Here is a 21,536-nt window from a genome sequence, read left to right as displayed (position 1 = left end):
CTCTCTCTCTCTCTCTCTCTCTCTCTCTCTCTCCCATTTATTTTATTCTAGGTTGCACAGACAGCAGATGGTCTAGATGCTGACCTCTGGAAAGACGGCCTGTTCAAGTCCAAGGTTACGCGGTATTTGTGCTTCACACGGACCTTCTCCAAAGAGAACGTAAGTTGGCTTGCATTTCCGGCCGGCATGCTTGTTTTCTTAAATTCAAAACTGCTTTTTTTGTTTCCTGAACTTCTCTTTGGTTTCTCATCTGAGAAAAAGAGAGAGAAAGGTAACTAGACAAGCGACAAACCTGTTCGTCTTCAGGTGACGCTTAAGTCGCCACAGGCGAGCAGGCAACTTTACTTCCTGCAAGCCTGCATTAAGATTTTGAGATGTCACTGAAAGAGAAAGCCCCACATAATCATGGAAGCTGTTCCTGAGACTAACACACACACACACACACATTTTCAAAACGATCAAGAGGCTGGAGCAACTCTGCTCTGACACAGAATTGGGTGGGATAGCTAATACCTTGGAAGACAGAAGCAAACTTCAAAGTGATCTTGATAGGCTGGGACGCTGGGCTGAAAACAACACGATGAAATTTAATAGGGATAAATGCCAAGTTCTGCACCTAGGAAAAAGAAACGAAATGCCACAGTTACAAGATGGGGGATGCTTGGCTCAGCAATACTACAAGCGAGAAGGATCTTGGAATTGTTGTAGATCACAAGCTGAATATGAGCCAACAGTGTCATGCAGCTGCAAAAAAAGCAAATGCTATTTTGGGATGCATTAATAGAAGTTTAGCTTCCAAATGGTTCAAGGTACTGGTTCCCCTCTATTCGGCACTGGTTAGGCCTCATCTTGAATATTGTGTCCAGTTCTGGGTACCACACTTCAAGAAGGAAGCAGACAAGGTGAAGGGGGTTCAGAGGAGGGCAACCAGGATGATCAGGGATCTGGAAACAAAGCCCTATGAAGAGAGACTGAAAGAACTGGGCATGTTTAGCCTTGAGAAGGGAAGACTGAGGGGAGACATGATAGCAAATTTCAAATACTTTTTATTATTATTATTTATTGTATTTTTATACCGCCCAATAGCTGATGCTCCCTTGAAAGGTTGTCACACAGAGGAGGGCCAGGATCTCTTCTTGATCATCCCAGAGTGGAGGACACGGAATAATGGGCTCAAGTGACAGGAAGCCAGATTCCACTCAAAAACTTCCTGACTGTTAGAGCAACATGACAATGGAACCAATGACCTAGGGAGGTGGTGGGCTCTCCCACACCCGAGGCCTTCAAGAGGCAGCTGGACAACCATCTGTCAGGGATGCTTTAGGGTGGATTCCTGCATTGAGCAGGGAGTTGGTCTCAATGGCCTTATAGGCCCCTTCCAACTCTACTATTCTATGTGGAAAGGGCACAATGTGTTTGTTTTTACTTTAAAAAAATCGTGAGTACAGGGAGATGTGGTAGCAATGTATAAAATTACGCATAGAGTGGAAAAAGTGGAGAGCAATATATTTCTCTCTCTCCCAACCCTGCAATCCAGGGCCATCAATGAAGCCGGTGGGTGGGGAGATTCAGGACAGCCAAAAGGAAGGACTTCTTCACACAGTGCGTGACTGAACTGTGGAACTCACTACCACAAGATGTGGGGATGGCCACCAACTTGTTGGCTTTAAAAGGGGGGGGGTAGTCAGATTCTTGGAGGATGAGGCTATTGATCATGATGGAGGGTAACGCTGAGAACTACTAGCCATAATGGCTATATATTAGCTCCTTTATCAGAGGCCATATGTCTCTGTATATCAGTTGCTGGGGGCATATCGCCTCTGATACTTCAGGAGAGAGTTTTTCTACTTGTGTGCTGTATATCCTATGGGCACCGGTTGGCCATCATGGAGAACAGAATTGTGTATTATATTTCTGTTTGGGCCCATCCGGCAGGACTCGTATAATTTATTTTTTAAAAAAACCTCTATTTATTTGTCTCAAATGCACATTTTCTCATCCCAATGCAAAATTCTTTTACCTGGCTTACCAAGATTCTGGAATAAAAATTTGTAATGGTTCAGAATTGAGTCACGTTTATAAATCTGCATGATATCTTCCCCCCCCCCCCTTTTCCAACCCCCCCCCCCAAATTTTTCAATGAGGTCTGCCAACTAACATAAGAGTTAGTTATGTTAGTTGGCAGACTGCAGTTAGTTATGTTAGTCGCTTCCAGACTGCATGGATCCCAGATATTGTCCCGTAAGAAATTTTGGGAAATACAACCGTGGTGGCTTTTCACTGGTATGTGTGTGTGTGTTTTTCGTTGCTGAATTTTGCTGCTGGGTTTCTTTCTCCATCCCTTCATTAATAAGGAAAGACATGACGTTGGAGCCCAAGAACAGCTTCTTGTTCCAACTGGCATGCAGACTCTACTCTTTTGTTCTTTTCTTTCTGGAACTTTTTGGACCTAGCAACAAATACACCCCGAGCTAATTAGCTAAATTCATTACATATGTCTTTTCTGTCTGGGTAAAGCTTTTTTACTTTGCGTTTTTTCCAAAAGCAAGATCGCCTACATTTTTCACTGTTGCTGTTTCATACCGCTGGGACTTCTTGCGCGCCCCTGATTTTTACAGATAAGTCGTCGGTTTCCCGTTTCCAAGGCAGGCCTACAGATCTCCACGGAGAAGTAACTCGCGTTGTTTTCAGCGGAGCTTACTCTCCGGTGAAGAGAAGATTGAGGGGAGACATGATAGCACTCTTCAAATACTTGAAAGGTTGTCACACAGAGGAGGGCCAAGATCTCTTCTCGATCCTCCCAGAGTGCAGGACACGGAATAATGGGCTCAAGTTAAAGGAAGCTAGATTCCGGCTGGACATCAGGAAAAACTTCCTGACTGTTAGAGCAGTGCGACAATGGAACCAGTGACCTAAGGAGGTTGTGGGCTCTCCCACACTAGAGGCCTTCAAGAGGCAGCTGGACAGCCATCTGTCAAGTATGCTTTAGGGTGGATTCCTGCATTGAGCGGGGGGGTTGGACTTGATGGCCTTCTGGGTCCCTTCCAACTCTACTATTCTATGATTCTATGAAAGCAAACCAGGTGGCTCGATGAAAATTTCTTGAAATGGGGTGATGTCCGTACTGTTTTTCGGTGCTCGCCTTGGTTCATGGACGACTGATCAGTCGTGCGTTTATAACAGGGGCGGGGAACCTGTTTTGGGACTCAAGGCTAAATTGGCTCCAGACCGGCATGACACAGCCTTTGTGCCAGCAGTGGGAGGGGCCGCCCCTGTTGCTGGCATCCAGCCCTTACAGGCTTGTCTGGTGCAAATTTGCACATGTCGTCACATAGGGATCCCCACTTATATACTCACACACACACACACACACACACCACACTTCAAGAAGGATGCAGACAAGCTGGAGCGTGTTCAGAGGAGGGCAACCAGGATGATCAGGGGTCTGGAAACAAAGCCCTATGAAGAGAGACTGAAAGAACTGGGCATGTTTAGCCTGGAGAAGAGAAGATTGAGGGGAGACATGAGAGCACTCTTCAAATACTTGAAAGAATAGAAGAACAGTAGCGTTGGAAGGGGGCCTATAAGGCCATCAAGTCCAACCCCTCGCTCAGTGCAGGAATCCACCCTAAAGCATACCTGATAGATGGTTGTCCCGCTGCCTCTTGAAGGCCTCAAGTGTGGGAGAGCCCACCACCTCCCTAGGTCTTTAGTTCCATTGTCATACTGCTCTAACAGTGAGGACGTTTTTCCTGATGTCCAGCCAGAATCTGGCTTCCTGTAACTTCAGCCTGTTATTCCGTGTCCTGCACTCTGGGATGATTGCGAAGAGATCCTGGCCCTCCTCTGTGGGACAACCTTTCAAGTCTTTGAAGAGTGCTCTCATGTCATGGCAGTGTTTGCTGTTACTCCGTTGAGTTTCGTCTCTGCTCAGGACTCTCTTGGCTTTCTTTCCAACAGAGCCATCTGGGCAACGTCTTGGTTGACATGAAGCTCATAGATATCAGGGATACCTTGCCCGTCGGCTTCATTCCCATCCAAGAGACCATGGATACACGTGAGTTGAGTTTACAGGCGTCGGCTGCAGTCAGACCCTGCGCGTGTGCTGTTATGGAAGGGGCACGGTGGCGGTGCAGCCGCTACTACGAGGTGGTGGAATTCAATTTATATCCCGCGGTTTATTTATTTATTTATTTATTACGCTTATATACCGCCCCCATAGCCAGAGCTTTCTGGGCGGTTTACAGAAATTCTAAAATTAAGATTAAAACGAGTATACAAAACTTAAAATTTCTAAAACGTAGAACATACACACATAAAGCATTAAAAACCGTTAAAAAAAACTAAACATGGGGGTGATTAAGAGGTGCCGCCCTATGCCTGGGCAAAGAGGAAAGTCTTAACCTGGCCCCGGAAAGATAGCAGCGTTGGCACCAGGCGAGCCTCGTCAGGGAGATCATTCCACAGTCTGGGGGCCACCACCGAAAAGGCCCTGTCCCTCGTTGCCACACTCCAAGCCTCTCTCGGAGTAGGCACCTGGAGGAGGACCTTAGATGTTGAACGTAGTGACCGGGTATATTCACGTCAGGTATTCCGTCAGGTATTGTGGTCCCAAGCCGTGTAAGGCTTTATAGGTCAACACCAGCACCTTGAATTGGGCTCGGAAACATACAGGCAGCCAGTGCAAGCGGACCAGAACAGGTGTTATATGGTCAAACCTTCTGGTTCCCGAAATCAATCTGGCTGCTGCGTTTTGCAAGAGCTGCAGCTTCCAAACCGTCTTCAAAGGCAGCCCTACGCAGAGTGCATTGCAGTAATCTAACTTGGAGTTTAACCACCATTTGACCCCAAAGTGGCTTGCAATTAGAGGCACAGAGATGTAAGGGGACGTTAAGTGGGGGGGCAGGCTTAAAGTGAACTCAGGCGGGGCGGTGGTGTCGCTGGTGGGTAAAAATCAGTAGCAACCCTATTACGGGAATGATTTTAATTTTATTTATTTACAATATTTATCTACTGCTCCCCATTGAAAATGTTGGAGCGGTGTACAAGATAAAATAAAATAACACTTTAAAATGGGTTTTTAAAGAGGCAAAATGTGCAGTGAACCGTGGCTGGTCTGTAAGGAAAGGGTTGCTGGAATAATGACGTTTTCAGGAGGCGCCGAAAGGAATGTAAAGTTGGCGCCTGCCTGACCTCCAGAGGCAGGGAGTTCCATAGGAGAGGGGCCACCACGCTGAAGGCTCTTCCCCTGGTGGACTCCAATCAGAGGATGGGTCTAGGTGGAACCACCAAGAGCGCTATGTACCCAAAAGGCCCTTTCCTTTGGCAAAACCTAATATAAGCATAGCAGAAGACAGGCAACTCTTTTGAGCCACAAGCTCTTACAACTGAAAGCTTTCCCAGCAGGGCCATGTTTAGGGCACGAAGCCCTCTAAGTCAAGAGGTGAAGCCCAGGACAGTGTCAGAGCTGTAACATCACGTTGTTGTTGTTTTGGCATGCCCGGAGGAAAAGAGAACACTACCGCAAAAATAGCCACATTTATGGCTATTCTCTTTCCCTTCCCCCCCCCTTTTTGTCTCAAAGCAGATCAAAAAAAAATCTCTGGCCAAGTTGTTTCTGCTTGGTTGGCAAATTGAATCCCTGCCCCAAGGAGTGGACAGTTTCTCCATTGTGGAGAGTAGCAGAGACCAGGGGGGTCCTGCAACAGCACGGCGTTCTTCTGTTCGGGATAGTCTATTCCCTTTCCTTCTGGGTTTTCGGACTCTCCAGATCCCCTCAAGAACCAGCCCTGGGCACGCTCGGGATCCATTGTACCGTTTTGGGGTTTCCTCCCGCTGAGAGTTTGAAAGTTTTGTTTTCTGTGCGCTTCGGGGATTCTCCCGAATCTGCCGATAACTTCCTCTTCGTGCAGAGGTGGTGGGGTTTGCCCTACATCAGCTGCAGCATGTGCCTCTAGGCACTGACAACGGAAGGAAGGATGATAAAGAAGAATGAGAGATGAAGGGTGGAGGAGTTGGTTTTTGGTTGGTGTGACAGGTTTAAGGGCTGAGCTGAGAGAAGAGTTGGATTTTGGGGGGAAGGGGTGAAAAGAAGAGAGGGGAGAGGGGACACCCACCCGCCCCTCCGGCCCAGAACTCACACACCCTGGCATTTTGCAGAAGAGACAGCTTTCCGGAAGAAGAGGCTTTGCATTAAATTCATCCCCCGGGATTCGACGGAGGCCGCCATTTGCGATATCCGAATCTTGGGCCGGGGCAAGCAGTCCCCTCCACAGTATACCTTCATCGGGTAAGGGTCTCTCTCCTCGTCCTCCCCACCTCCCAGAATGCAATGGGCTGGGGACTTGACAACCCCATCAACATTTGAACGGTGGGATTTTTGGATGCTTTTAGGATGTTTTAACAACGTATACCGTGTTTTTAATCAGCATTTTATGTGTTTTATACTTACTGTTGCTCCCCGCCTCGATCAAAATGGAGAGGCGGGTAAGAAATAAAATAATAATAATAATAATAATAATAATAATAATAATAATGTATTCATCCACTCATCCGCTTGTGAGTGGATGAATACATGGATATTTGGTCTGCTTTTCTTGAAACCTATGCATAATTTCCCCCCCCCCCCCCGCTTTTTTTTAATGAATGGTGTATTCGATGGTACGTCACATGTGTGTTACGTTCACCGCCAGCCAAGCCGTCTGGCCTGACACCGTTTCTCTTGTCTGTTGCAAAGGGAACTGAATAGCATGGGCATCTGGTACCGCATGGGCAAAGTCCCCCGAAATCACGAATCATCTCAGCCCACGACGCCTTCTCCCCAGGCTCCGGCCACGACGCCAGCCGCCAACCTTCCCAGGTGAGGCCTTCTGCTCGCATTCTCCCTTGGATGGTGACAGCTTTGGGCTTCCTGTGTGGGGTGGCAGAACTTGACATTCCCACACCCGCCTGGGGATGCCCGTCGTAGCCTTTCAAAATGGCGGCCCAGGGCTCGGAACGTTGAAGTATGCAAACGCAGGGGAGGGCCGAAGAGAGGATTGGTCCACTCCAGCTATGTTGAACCCCTTTGGACTGAATTCCATTTCAGAGAAGCTCTCGGCGGGGGTGGGGTGGGAGCGCATTCCAGTGACGGGCGTGGCGAAGGGAAAAAGGGGGCAGGGCCAAAATACCCCAACTACCGCGTATTGTAACTTTCCCTCGTTGGCCCAAATGCCGCTTGTAGCAGTGCTTCGTGACTTGGTGTCATTCTGGGCCATTCTGAGGATTTCAAAATGGCGGCAGGCAGCATGGAAAAACCAGGAGCGCTGGTGAGTTTCTGCCACCTCTACCCTTTGAAATGCAAAAGAACTGGGGCGTAGTAGAGTTGGAAGGGGCTCATAAGGCCATCGTGTCCAACCCCCTGCTCAACGCGGCTCTCTTTTGAGCTGCACCCCTTCCAAACTCAAGCTGGAGGAGGTTTAAGCCATATTTCACGCGGTTGGAATTCCATCTCCGGTGTCTCCGGGGCCATCATTCAAGCGGTCTCCCAGCGATTTGTCATCTTCAAATAAAGATGTCACTTGTGTGTGTGTGTGTATGTGTGTGTGTACGTGTGTATGTTTCTTCTCTTCTTCTCCAACCCCCTCCCGCCCCCACGGCAAATATAATTGTACTTAACGTTTTTGTCGCGTGGATATGATCAGCCTGCGACAGGCACTTCGGGGAATGGAGCGCGCTCAGATTGTGAAAAGATTTCTTGTCTTGCATTTAATGTCCCGCTTGTGTGGTGTATGGGGTGTGTGTGTGTTTTCAACTTCTGTATGATATTATAGAATATCTTCCTCCTGCTCTGAACACTGAATGCCGAGAAAGGTGCCAGCTAATCTCAGAGAAGCGTTTCAGCAATCGAGATGGTTTATTTGTTTATTATTTATATTACTTGTTATTTTTATAACCCGCCTTTTCATCCAAGGAGCCCAAGGCATCCTATATGGTTCTCCATTTTATCTGCGCAACAACCCTGTGAGATAGTTTAAACTGGGAGTCCGGAACTGGCCCAGAGTCATCCAGTGAGCTTCATAGCAGGATAGGGACTTGAACCCGGGTCTTCCCAGTCTCACTGCAACACTCTAACCACTACACCGCACTGCTGCTGGTTTACGTGAAGGCGTAGGAAGAGCGGTGGAGAAGGGATTGCATTCCCCTTACATGAATCAGAGATAATTGTGGCTGAAAGATCGAACCAGGTTGCTCTCTACCTAAGCCGCATCTTTTATTTATTTTTATTAAAAAAGATTTCTAAGTCCACTTTTTAGGGTATAGCTCTCCCAAGGCTATATGTAAAAACACTTGCAGCAAATTTCCTAAACTATCATCCTAATTAACGAGCAGCAACAAATAGAAAGCAAGAACCGGCACATCACTCAAACGGGGATTGATTCAAGGTTCTCCCAAAACCTGGTTTTGATGGGGCCAAGCGTGTTTCCCCTGGGAGGGGATTCCAAAGGTGTGGGGCCACTGCGAAAAAAGCCCTGTCTCTGGTCCCCTCCAGTTTAATAGATCTCGGGGGCAAATATGTTTCAAAGGGAGTTTCCCAAAGTGGGGTTTCTTCTACGCGTGCACGCCCACATCCTGCAGAAGAAGGGGAGGAGGAGGCCTTGGGATGAATCCGGCAGGCAAGGGCAGGGTGCCAAAAATGTGGACATCCCAAGCATTTTCTGTAGAGAGCAAAAAGGAAACGGTCCAGAATGGTTTGGACGGTCCTGTAGCAATTGAAGCAGAATCCCCTATCCTGGTGCCCTCCAGATGCCTTGGATTTAAACTCCCATTTTTCTTGACCCCGGGGCATGCTGGATGGGGCTAATGGGAATTGCAATCAAACTCCCACATGGAGCACAGCAGGTTTGGGGAAAGCGTCAGATAAAGTCTGGGGAGACCCAGGATCAAATTTCCACTGAGCCCATTGGCTGTGCTGGCTAGGGATGGTAGGTTTTGTAGTCCATGTCAAGCCACCCTGAGGTCCTTGGAGGAAAGGTGCAATGGTTCTATGAATTGTTATAAATAAATATAGGGCTCATCTACACCAAGCAGATGTTCCACTATGAAACTGGTATGAAAGAGGTATATAAAAGGCAGGAGACACACTACGGTTTTATAGTGGTGTGGAAGTGCACTGGTAACTGTTGGGGCCCATTGACACAGACCATAGACCGCTTTCATACCACTTTCATAGTGCTATATTTTGCTTGGTGTAGATGTGTCCTGGGCCCCAACAGTTATCAGTGCACTTCAGTACCACTATAAAGCAGTAGTGTGTCTCCTGCCTTTTATATACCGCTTTCAGAGTGGAATATCCTGTTTGGTGTAGATGAGCCCATAGAGATTGATAGAGATCCTATTTTAAAAAATACATAATACCGACACTTGGCAATAATTATGTATTTACATCCACTCCGTTTCACTCCTGAGCCTCCATCCGGGACGACTGTCCGAAGTACAGCAGTCCAGAGACCGCTTCCCAGATTTTGTCCTCAAGTCGCTCTCGCCCTGCACACTTCAGCTTCTGGCTTGCTTGGATGGCAAAGTGCTCTCGCCCAGTACATTTCAGCTGCAGATGCGGGTGATTAGGAAAGCAAAATGGGTGGAGGGCGGGGGGGCATGTTCTTGGCTCTGCGAGTCCCCTACAAGAGCCGAGGGAGAAATAAGAGGAACTTAAGAGCGGCGCGTTTTTATATTTTACTGGCCTTTCCTGAGTGTTTAAAATATTTACAGACTGCGCGATGGTTGGCGTCCTGGCCCGCGCTGAAATCTTTATATGTTGACGTTGGCTTTCGCATTGCTAACCAGAAACGAGCGTCTACCTCTGGTGGGCTTGGATAGGCATTTCTGGCGGCTGAGTTCGCATGACTTGACAACCCACCGTGTCTTAATTTGCCCACCCGGGGGCTGTCGTGTTGGGCCGGGCGCCGGCCAGCACCATTTTTGCATGGTGCCCACAGACACTCAGCTTGTTGCGTCATGCAAACCCAGGCAACAAAGGTTGTTTGAGGGTTCAAGAACCCTCAAATAACCCTAAACAAACCATGGGTTATTTGAGTGTTGTCTATCGGACTTCAGGGCTCACCTAGTCCTACATTCCGATCTTGCAGTGACCCACCAGCAGGGCATGAGTGCAGTAACATCCTCCCACAATGATAAACATGTATTTTTAAAAGAAAAGATCAGATCCCCATGGCCCAGTATTGTGACTCCTAGGATAGGTAACAGGACGGTAAAATGATACGGTCCCGAAAGACATAACGTGTCCGTGTGTGTATAAGTACAACAAGGCAGAGGAAAACATGAAATCACAGCAGCAGAACAAAATCTCGGAATCATAGAAGAGTACAGTTGGACGGAGATCAAAGTCAGTTTAAAACACACGGGAAAATAACGTTTTATTTGCCCAGCGACAACGAAATAAGAGCACCAGGGCATCAAAAACTGGGTGGCCGCTTGCGCATTGTGGAAAAAGAGCATAAAAGTAAGGTGCGTGAAGTTCACATAGACCCATGTATATGTGACGACCCGCATTTAGAAATACTTCTTGCAATTTAAATAGAAATACAGTCCATCTCAGCATGGTGTGGAAGACTGGGACCAAGTCACCTGTGTGCCTGCCGGTTCCGGATGCTGAATATTGATGGGCAACTGTTCTTACGGTTCTTTATCTTTAAACCGGAATTGGACCAGAGACCCCTTTAAAGAGAAGACGCCTTCAAAACAGAAGGCGGCCTTCTGGCCGCCCCGCCAGTAGAAGACCGTCTTCTGTGAAAGAGGACACCGCTGTCACGTTCTGGCCTGGGGTGATACCCTCTCCAGTTTCCACCAGTTGAAACTGAGAACCCCCTCGGGACACCCGTCTCCAGTTTGGTCAGTTCTCTTCGCTGCCAAGCAAAGCTTCAGCCATTTTTACTCTGAGTCCAAGGAGACACCCAATGTGATGAATTGGTTTTCTCTACCCAATACAGGAGGCGTAGCAAGGAAAAACGTTTTTGTTACCTGGTAGCATAAATACGCAAGCCCCGCTTGGTATTATGTATTTATAAATAAACAAATAAAATGCATTAAATACAAGAAGAGATTATTATCATTATTATCATCATCATCATCATCATCATCACAAATGTACTCTCTATAACCTCTGTGATTAGCATCACCTTGTTAATTTCCAAATCTATTGATGTTAAATATTACTGCGGTTATTATTATTATTATCATCATCATCGTCGTCGTCCCTTTTCTAGACATGATGGGCTTTGTGAGGTCATGCCGTTTTTTTTAGTGATTCAGGAATTTCCTGACAATTGACCACGTTTTATGTACGACTGCTTTCTGGATGTTGGTGTGAATGTATTTTAGGAGGCCCAGTTTCTGAAGGTTTTCTGTATAGTTTTTTGATGTGACTAATTGAATAATTGCAACCTTTTCCTGTTGCTGTAGTTCTTTAACTTCCTTGGCCAGTAGTGTATATTTCTCTCTCTTTTCCTCTTCCTTTTCTACAACATTTTTGTCATTAGGTATTGCTATGTCAATGAGGTACATGTGTTTTTCATTTTTGTCTATAACTTACGTCTGGTCTGTTGCAAGGTATTGGCTTGTCTCTATGAATTGTTCTGTCTTTGTATATTTTATGATCTGCATTTTCCAAGATTGTTTCAGATGAGTATGTATAGTATGGTGGAGGTTGTTTGATGAGGTTGAATTTGATGGCCGGTTGTTGGTGAATTATTTTTGCAGCTGTATTGTGTCTGCCTGTATAGTCAGAAATTCCTGCCAGAAATTTGCATCCTCCTGTTACACGGTCTATTGTTTCTTGGAATTGATGACATTTCCTACATGAATCTGTGGTTACACTTATCTTTTATGATGTATTTTTGGTAGTTCTCGGTTGCTATAACTTGATCCTGTATAGCTATTAGGAATCATTCTCTTTATGACGTATTTTTGGTAGTTCTCAGTTGCTATAACTTGATCCTGTATAGCTATTAGGAATATTTCTCTTTATGATTTTTTTTGGTAGTTCTTGGTTGCTATTTCAGGAAATAGCTCGCCCTTCCTGAGCCATTCGTACAACCCTTCTTTGTTTATTTGTGGGTTCTGTATTACGTTGTAGTGCTTCCTGTGGAGTGTTCCTTGTGCCCATTTTTCTTTTTTCTCTGCGAGTGTGAGTGGTCGTGTTTGGTCTTCGTTTTGTAGTGCTCGGTTGAGTGGGGTGTAACTTTTATCTGCTTTCTGAATGGGGGTGTTTTTTAGTGTAGAAAAAATTCCTGAGTGATTTTATCTATTTAGCATGAATTGTGTCAATGTCCAGAAAACCCCTTTCTCCTTCTTTCCTCCTGGTTGTTATTCTTTCAATGCATCAATTGGGATGATGATGATGACAATGATTTAAACTATAATTGCTTTTATCCTATCTACCTACTTTGCCCCTTCAAAATCCGGCTCCCCAAATCCCACTCACTAGATGTATCTTTAATCTAGGGTGACCCTATGAAAAGGAGGACAGGGCTCCTGTATCTTTAACAGTTGTATTGAAAAGGGAATTTCAGCAGGTGTCCTTTGTATATATGGAGAACCTGGTGAAATTCCCTCTTCATCACAACAGTTCAAGCTGCAGGTGCCCTGCCCTCTTTTAAATCTGGTCAGAGTATAGCTGCAGTATAGCTCCTGCAGCTTTAACTGTTGTGATGAAGAGGAAAAGTTTCACCAGGTGTAACATGCATACAAATGACACCTGCTGAAATTCCCTTTTCTATGCAGCTGTTAAAGATACAGGAGCCCTGTCCCCCTATTCATAGGGTCACCCTATTTAATCTCTAATCTCTGTCTGACTGCAAACTCTCAGTTCACCCCTTTTAAAACCCGTTATTACGATGTATTAGGTTATGTGGCTTTTTAATTTGTAAATCACCCTGGAACGGTGTGATGGTGAAAGGACCATATATATAATATTTTAAATAAAAGAAACCCATGTGGAATCTTCACATCTTTCACTCACGCTCAAAACACTCTATTAACCCTGACTTACCTGGATCGCATTTTACAATGAAAGCCCATACCATCTTATTCAAAAGACCAGGGCCCTAGAAGTGAGAATGATAAGGCCGGTTAAAAACGTACATGTGATGAGGTTGTGCCGTGTGGCGACAGGGATGGAAATCCACCCGGCTTGCACGTTGTTTTCGCTGTTTTAATTGTTTTCACCTCTTTTAAATTATATGTTGGTTTTAACTTGATTCATGGTTTAATCCGTTTTTAGCTGTGTATATTTATTGTTTTATATGGTATGGTTTTATCTGTATGTCACCCTGAGATCCTAGTGATATGTAGCGGGATACAAATATTTTCAATAAATAAATAAATTAAATTAAACCATTGTAGGGATTTTAAAACATCGGCGAGGTGATGTTTGCCCTGTCCTGGATGGGGTTGCACTCTCCCTAAAGGATCGGGTCCGTAGTTTGGGAGTGCTCTTGGATCCAGAACTGTCATTTGAGGCACAGGTGAACTCAGTGGCAAAGAGCACCTTTTATCAGCTTAGGCTGATATACCAACTACGCCCTTATCTGGACAGAGATAGCCTAGCTACAGTGATCCATGCTCTGATAACCTCTCGTTTGGATTACTGCAATGCGTTATACGTGGGGCTGCCTTTGAAAATGGTCCGGAAGCTTCAGCTGGTACAAAACAGGGCAGCACGGTTACTAACAGGGACTGGCCGGCGAGATCACATTACGCCAGTCCTTTTACAACTTCATTGGCTGCCAGTCCAGGTCCAGGCCTGATTCAAAGTGCTGGTATTGACATTTAAAGCCCTAAACGGTTTGGGGCCAGGTTATTTGAAGGAACGCCTCCTCCCATATGTACCTGCCCGGACCTTAAGATCACCTACAGGGGCCCTTCTCTGTGAGCCCCTGCCAAAGGAAGTGAGGCAGGTGGCTACTAGAAGGAGGGCTTTCTCCGCTGTGGCACCCCAGTTGTGGAATGAGCTCCCCAGAGAGGTCCGCCTGGCACCTACACTGTACTCCTTTTGTCACCAGTTGAAGACCTTTTTACTCTCTCCGTATTTTAACACTTAATTTTAACTTAAATTTAAATTTTACTGTTTTAACTCTGTATTTTAATTTTATATCAATTTTGCTGCGTGGTTTTTATTCTGGTTGTGCTTTTTATATTGTATTTTGTATTTGTGCTTTTAACCTCTTGGTTGTCTTACTATGGTTTTAATTTTTGTGACCCGCCCAGAGAGCTTCGGCTATTGGGCGGTATAGAAATGTAATAAATAAATAAATAACGGTTGGCGTCGGAATCAGTGGCGACCACTGGAGTGAATGTTGTGGCCGCCACTTCATGTGTACGTGAACTTAATGCTTTGTTACAGGAACAGGAAGTAGGAAGGTGGGCCGTTTCCTCATACAGTTGATTTTCTAAGTCTTCGTGGAAAGTTTTTCTTTCCCCCCTTTTTTTTTTTTAATTGACCCCATCTCCTCCTCGTCATTTTAATGCGGGCAGGAAAAAGGTCCTTATTTCCAGCTGCTGTCGGGGAAAAAATAATAATTGGCGTTAGCTCGTATTAATGAGACGCACCCCCACCCCCGCTAGCACCACACACACATCTTGGCATTAGAGAGTCTCTCAAAGTCCTAGTAATTACTGTTAATATCTTTCAGTGGCAACTTTTCATAGTGGCGTGGTGGTGAATGGCGCACCGCCGGCGCACTCCGAATGCAAATTGGCACGGCGCACTTAGTGATGCCGTCTTCCCGGCCGCCATCACGCCAGTGCTGCTCTGCGAGTGGCGTTGCGAACATGTCACGCGTCGCCCGGGCGTTCGGCAAGTGTGTCAAAACACAACTTCAATTAATTTGCTCTAATTACGGCTCCAGAGAGGCTGGAACTGTATTGTTCCTCATTAAAAGACATTTCTCTCTCTCTCTCTCTCTCTCTCTCTCTCTCATAGTCTTCCCTTCCCCCATTCCCCCATCATGCTCTTGTGGCTTAATGTGTACAACATTAAGAATTTGAGATGGTCCAGGCACGGAGACCTTCTGCATTTTAGGGAGTGTTTTAATAGGGATTCCATAACGGTCCACGCAGGTGTTGCATCCAGTAGCAGGAAAGGCCGGACAACAATCCTTAGCGACTTAGGACTTCCACAGGCACGTATTTTATTTATATATTTATTTATTGCATTTTTATGCCGCCCAATAGCCGAAGCTCTCTGGGCGGTTCACAAAAACTAAAACCATAATAAAACAACCAACAGGTTAAAAACACAAATGCAAAATACAGTATAAAAAGCACGACCAGGATAAAACCACGCAGCCAGAATTGATATAAGATTAAAATACAGAGTTAGAATAGTTAAATTTAAGTTAAAATTAAGTGTTAAACTACTGATAGAATAAAAAGGTCTTCAGCTGGCAACGAAAGGAGTACAGTGTAGGCGCCAGGCGGACCTCTCTGGGGAGCTCATTCCGCAACCGGGGTGCCACAGCAGAGAAGGCCCTCCTCCTAGTAGCCACCTGCCTCACTTCCTTTGGCAGGGGCTCACGGAGAAGGGCCCCTGTAGATGATCTTAAGGTCCAGGCAGGTACATATGGGAGGAGGCGTTCTTTCAAATAACCTGGCCCCAAACCGTGTGAATCATAGAATGATAGAATAGTAGAGTTGGAAGGGGCCTACAAGGCCATCAAGTCCAACCCCCTGCTCCATGCAGGAATCCACCTTAAAGCATCCCTGACAGATGGCTGTCCAGCTGCCTCTTGAATGCCTCTAGCGTGGGAGAGCCCACAACCTCCTTAGGTAACTGATTCCATTGTCGTACTGCTCTAACAGTCAGGAAGTTTTTCCTGATGTCCAGTGTCTATTTTATTTAAATTATTGTATATCACCCCTTCACCCGATTTTCTTCCAGGGTGATTGACAAAACCAAAAGAAATAGAAGCCATCAATCCGTTTAACAATAATAATAACAATAATTATAATCACATAATGAATGGATAAATTAATAATAAAACAACAAATGCAATTAAAATATTTATATGTTGCTCCTTCACCACCAAATTTTGTTGCAGGGCGATTGACAAAATCAAAAGAAATTGATGCCATCTAGCCACATAACATAATAAATAATAATAACAAAATAATGAATAAATAATGAATAAATAACCTTCATAAATAATGAATAAATAACCTTTCCGGGTTCAGCTGGAAGAATCAGGGCCAGGGTAGGCATCCCAAATGCTATCCTCCCATTATTATTATTATTTTTAAAAAGGATCTCATTTTTCATATCGGTGGCCAGGATTGTTGTGAAATCGTTTTCTGTTGTTGCTCCAAACTGTGGACTCAAAGGAGTTATTTAGTATGTTGGGGCTCAACTGCCCCCTGCACCTCTCTCCCTTGTACTTAATCTTTTGGGCAAGGGACGTGCCCTTTGCCACACCCCCATGGTAGCCATTTTGTGGTGGTGCCCACGACAGTTTCTGAAACTGCCAAATGTGCCTGCTTCTATATACCTGGCCCGGTCCCCACCCACCCACCAGGGCTGGTGCTACCATAGAGGCCACTCAGGAGGCTGCCTAGAGCGCCAAGCTAGGAAGGGCACCGGGCTCAGTGCAGCAGTCACGCGCGTTGGCTGTGAGCCGGCCCGGCCCGAGGGTTCAGCTGGGCGATCTACCTTCTGCCCGCCTAGCCGAAGCAAAGCCAGTGACGCTGGGGTGGGGGTGGGACGGCTCCACGTTCGGACTTCCGGAAGAGAGAGAGAGAATGTATGGGTGAATGGTGTGCAGGGGGTCTTTGAGTGAATGCATGTGTTCATGCGTGTGTTTGTTTGGAGTGAGTGATGCTGAGTGTGTGTGTGTGTGCGTGCGTGTGTGAGTTGGGGGGGGATGATTTGGAGGTGATATTCCTATTAAATAATGCATTTTAGACCCATAGACGTTCCTTTCCAATTTGTTTGCTATAATTGGCATGATGTATTTCTTGCACTTTAAAATAAATTTAGCAGTTTCAAGTTTTGTGCTTCTTATTTTTTCCAGGAAACATCTGCTCTTAAAAATCAAAGTTGGCATTTTGGTGGGGTGAAAGTAGCTCACCTTGCCTAGGGCGCAAAATAGCCTGCCCCCCCCCATCCTCGTCTCTCTTCTGCGATAATTTGATGAAGAACTTCGCCCTAATTACATATTCAAATGCAGCCCGCGCGTCAATATGGCTTCCTGCAGCTTGGAATGATGATTAATGGTATTCAGAACTCGGGCGGCTGCCGTTTGTCTTAACTCTGCCATTGTTTCTCCGGTTGTTCCACATCCCTCTTGTAATTCCTCCCCTTCTCCCCCCCCCCTTCCACTCCCCGCTTCTCTTCGGCTTTTGTGTGTGTATGTGTGTGTGTGTGTGTATGTTTCGGAATTGAAACTAGTAATTGATTTGCCATATGCTGCCAAGCTGCTCGCATTTAACAATATGTGTTTAGGAGCGTGTGTGTGTGTGTTTTAATATAAATTGGGCTCTTCTTGGTTTCTCGGTGGGGTCTGTGTGTGTGCCAGAGAGGGAACGTTTCGCATAGCTAATTTCCTGTCTACGGTATAAAATGACAAGGCGTTTCGTGAGCGTAAGGAAAACACATTTCTGCCCTCGGTTAGCAGGGGTTACGCGTCGGTATCCATCCTGATTCAGTGTTTGCCTTGACTTATAGTAAGTTAGCGCCTAGGGGTCAGGCGTTGGCGGGCCAACCGTGGGCGCACCTTGTAGTGTGACCCCACAATTGAGTATCTTGTATATGTCTAGGTTAGTATGTCTGGTAAGTATGGAAATGTTAGAACTGAGTGGGTGTGGTTTGTGATGTAATAGCTGGGGGGAAGAGTATATAAGGAGAGAGTTGGGAATTTGTGAGGGGGTGAGTTTGAGCGCGTGCGAGGAGAGTAAGAAGAGTTTGGATTCTAGGGACTTAGGATGGGTGTGAAGAGAGTGAGGTTGCCGTGTTTCTCAGAACACTCCTGCTTTCGATGGGAGGCAAACGAGGCTTGCTACGTAATTCACAAAGCTTTTATTAAGCAACAAACGTCTCTTCTACCTGAAGAGAGTCTAACCTCTTGGAAACGTCCCCCTAGGCAAAACTAGGCAAACTAAGCAAGACAAGTGTCCACTCAAGAAGAATAGGAAGCCACTTCCCAAATTCCCATAACTTCAGAGAGCCTGGTGCGGAGGCAGGTTATGGCGTAATCGAACTGACTTTCTCACACCTTCCTTCTGTGCCATGCGTTTGAGCTTCCGGCGGACCCTAGCATAGGGTGACCAGATGCACCGGGAAACCCCGGAGACCTCCGGAAAAATGGAGGCCTCAGGGGCAACCGGGACTGGGCCCCAAATCACTGGGGGAAAGGCTGGGAGAGACGCGTTCCCGAAATCTGGAACGCTTCTTCCAGCTCCTCCCTCCAGCGCCGATCTAGGTTTCTCCCATGCACTGGCGCAACGGCGCCAGTGCACAGGAGAAGGCCTACATAGCTGGGAGGGAGGGAGCTGGAAGACGCGTTCCCAGACTTCTGGGAACGCATGCCCCTGCCCCCCTAGTGGATATTACTAAGGAGAGCATTCCAAAGTTTTTGGTCTATCACCAAGAAGACCAGGTCCCACCAGTTTGGGCTGCTCCTGTACAGTGCTATTACTCCACCCTTTGATAAGGCCACTTGGGTTCACAAGCTCTAATAATGATATGTTTCCCTCTCTAGGCATATATCTCTGACACTTCCTGCCAGTTTTCGAGGGAAAGGGAACGGCACACGACCAGACTTCGAGTACCAGCACTCCAATTTATATGCCATATCAGGTAAGCCAGAGACTGGATTGGTTCCTGGAGTTGTTCATCACAGCAGCTTTCCAGGCACAATTCAAAATGCTGGTTATGATCTTTAAAATCCTATACATCTTGGGTCCAGTCCATCTGAAACACCGCCTTTTCCTGTATGAGCCTGCCCATGTGTTTTAAGTCTGCCAGGGAGGCCCTTGTGTCATTCGCCTCCAACCATTGAAACAGGGCCTTCTCGGTGGCTGCTCCTAGGCTCTAGAACTCGCTGCTGTGGGAGGCTAGGGTGGGCCCTTCTTTCTTGACTCAGGCACGTCTTTGGCATATAAGCCTTTCTGTTCCTGAACGAGGTTTGAATGGGTGCTGTTTGTTTCATTGGTGTGCTTTTAATTGTATTTTGAGTTCAATCTGGTTTTATGTTTTAATGAAGTCGTCGTTTTTAACTCGGATTTTGTTCTTAGCTGCCCTAAGCGCTGTTTTTGGGTGGAAAAGCGGGGCATAAATGAAGAATATAAATAATGACACACACGTTTAAATTCAGGGCTGGCCTGACTGCACAAGCGGCCCAGACGGGGACTTGGGGTCTCTAAACCTTCTGGGATGTGATACGTGAGGTCAAGCCTGGCCATATGTTGGATTACTGCAGTTAATGGAAGGGACCACTTTCATGTGGGTCTTCAAATGGAGCCTCCACATGGTCAGACACCTTGGGTTGACGGCAGAAACTAGGGCTGTGCACAGACCCCCCTCTAACCACTTTGGGGGCCAATTCAGAGCTGCTAAATTGGCCTCGATTCAGCTCGGCCCAGATTCGGCTCAGAGCGAGATTCGGATGTCCAGATTATTTGGACATTGACAGCCAAGCCTGATGGATGGCACCCGATGACCACACACATGCCATACGAGCCCTCTGCTTCTGTCCTGGACCCACCGTGAGCCCCTGTAGCCATCTGGGCCTATTGACGGGAGTGGCCATTTTTAAAATGGCGACTCCCTTGAAGAGGCATGTACAGCTGTGGGGGCTCACGGCGGGTCTAGGGAAGGAGCAGGGGTCACTCAGCAGGCCTCCAAGCACGCCAGCCTCCTGCCCCCTACTTGGACCCACCATGAACACCCACAGCCCATGTCGAGAATCCACAGTTTGTTGTTGGGTTGTTTGCGGCAAACAAACCATGGTTTGTTAGCATGGCTGGGTTCAGACAACACGATATACCATGTTTCAAAAGCAGCAACTCATACTCAACTGTTGAGTGTGGGTTTATTTATTTATTTAAAACATTTATATCCCGCCCTATATCATTACGATCTCAGAGCGACGTACAAATAAAAACATACAGTATAAAATAGTAAAATCTGCACAGTTAAAAACAAATTAAACCATGATCCAGGTTTAAAACAATATATAATTTAAAAGCAGTTAAAACAGTTTAAACAATGTGCCAGTGAGTTTAACCATCAAAGGCTTTGTTAAAAAGCCATGTTTTTACTTGGCGTCGGAATAAAATCAGTGTTGACGTCAATCGAGCATCCAAGGGGAGGGCGTTCCACCGTTGAGGTGCCACAGCAGAGAAGGCCCTCTCCCTTGTCCCATCATAACGTATATGTTGCATTGGTGAGATGTGGAGAAGGGCTCCTCCAACAGATCTAAGGTGCTGCATTTTGCACTAGCTGCAACTTCTGAGTCGTCTTCAAGGGCAGCCCCACATAGAGTGCATTGCAGTAGTCTAGTCGGGAAGTTACCAGTGCATGCACTACTGTGGCAAGGTTGTCCCTGTCCAGGAAAGGCCGTAGCTGGCAGATCAACAGAACCTGACCCCAAGTACTCCGTGCCACAGAGTCCACCTGGGCATCCAGTGACAATGATGGGTCTAGGAGTACTCCCAAGCTACGTACCTGCTCCTTCGTGTTGTCTGAACCCAGTCAATCTCATTCACGCTTATTTTTCATTATTTGAAGCCGGGACTTCTAAAAAGAAAAAAAAATGGAAAAAAAGAAGAAGCTAAGCTATGCTATGCTTTCTGGAAGGGGAACCCTGTTTCACAGCGGGAAGCCAAAATCCCAAAACCCACAAAGGGTGTTGGCTGGTTTTCTTTTCTTTTCTATCCTTATTTTTTTTTTTAATAATCATAATGGTGAGTGACACTTAGAACAGAGGAACATGGCATTAACTCATGTACTTTAATGAAAGGGCCATTCAAACGGTAATCTTTGTGCTGAAACTGCTGCTGTAGATTTCTAAAGAGATGGAATATAACAATAGCAGAATTCATGTCGGTATTCGTTTTTCCCTCGTTACCCTGGTGGTCCTAATGGGTTTGGAAATGAGGAAAGCGGAAACGTTCCCCTGGCAATGGTGCCGGAGGAGGGGAGAAATGGAAGGAAATTCGGAGTTGTTGGGGGTGCGCTTACTTTTTCCTGCACAGCTCCGTCTGCGGGGTTTTATGTATTCATTTATTTCTGGGGAGAGAACTGAAACCGTCTTACGGATTGCTGTGACGGATCCGATTCTGGCGATCCATCTAGGCAACCTGGCTGCTCTCCAGGTGTTTTGAAGAGTAGCTCCTGCTAAGCCCTAGCCAGCAGTGCCAATGGTCAGGGTGTGTGAGAGCTGGTAGTCCTAAACATCTGGAAGGCACCAGGTTGCCTGCCACTGACGACTGACATACTATTTATTTATTTATTGCATTTCTAGCCCGCCATTTTTCCTCCAAGG

At 46.3% G+C, this 21,536-nt stretch overlaps 1 protein-coding gene across 4 annotated transcripts in view; it reads left to right on the top strand.

Annotated features, from left to right (window-relative positions):
- MVB12B (multivesicular body subunit 12B) overlaps positions 1-21,536 on the top strand; it is a 101,625-nt gene that overhangs the window by 20,974 nt on the left and 59,115 nt on the right. For 3 of the 4 annotated variants that reach the window (XM_063144559.1, XM_063144558.1, XM_063144556.1), the window contains exons 3-7: positions 52-159; positions 3,961-4,057; positions 6,160-6,289; positions 6,737-6,859; positions 18,750-18,847. In XM_063144559.1, coding sequence (XP_063000629.1) covers positions 52-159; positions 3,961-4,057; positions 6,160-6,289; positions 6,737-6,859; positions 18,750-18,847 — 556 coding nt within the window. Of the gene's footprint in view, positions 1-51; positions 160-3,960; positions 4,058-6,159; positions 6,290-6,736; positions 6,864-18,749; positions 18,848-21,536 lie in introns of those variants that run through there. The other variant, XM_063144560.1, reaches the window with a different exon arrangement.

Source organism: Elgaria multicarinata, chromosome 19 (genome assembly GCF_023053635.1).
Source record: "Elgaria multicarinata webbii isolate HBS135686 ecotype San Diego chromosome 19, rElgMul1.1.pri, whole genome shotgun sequence".
Lineage (NCBI taxonomy): Eukaryota > Metazoa > Chordata > Lepidosauria > Squamata > Anguidae > Elgaria > Elgaria multicarinata.
The sequence above is the reverse complement of the archived record's forward strand: the minus strand, read 5'-3'. Positions and strand labels throughout refer to the sequence as shown.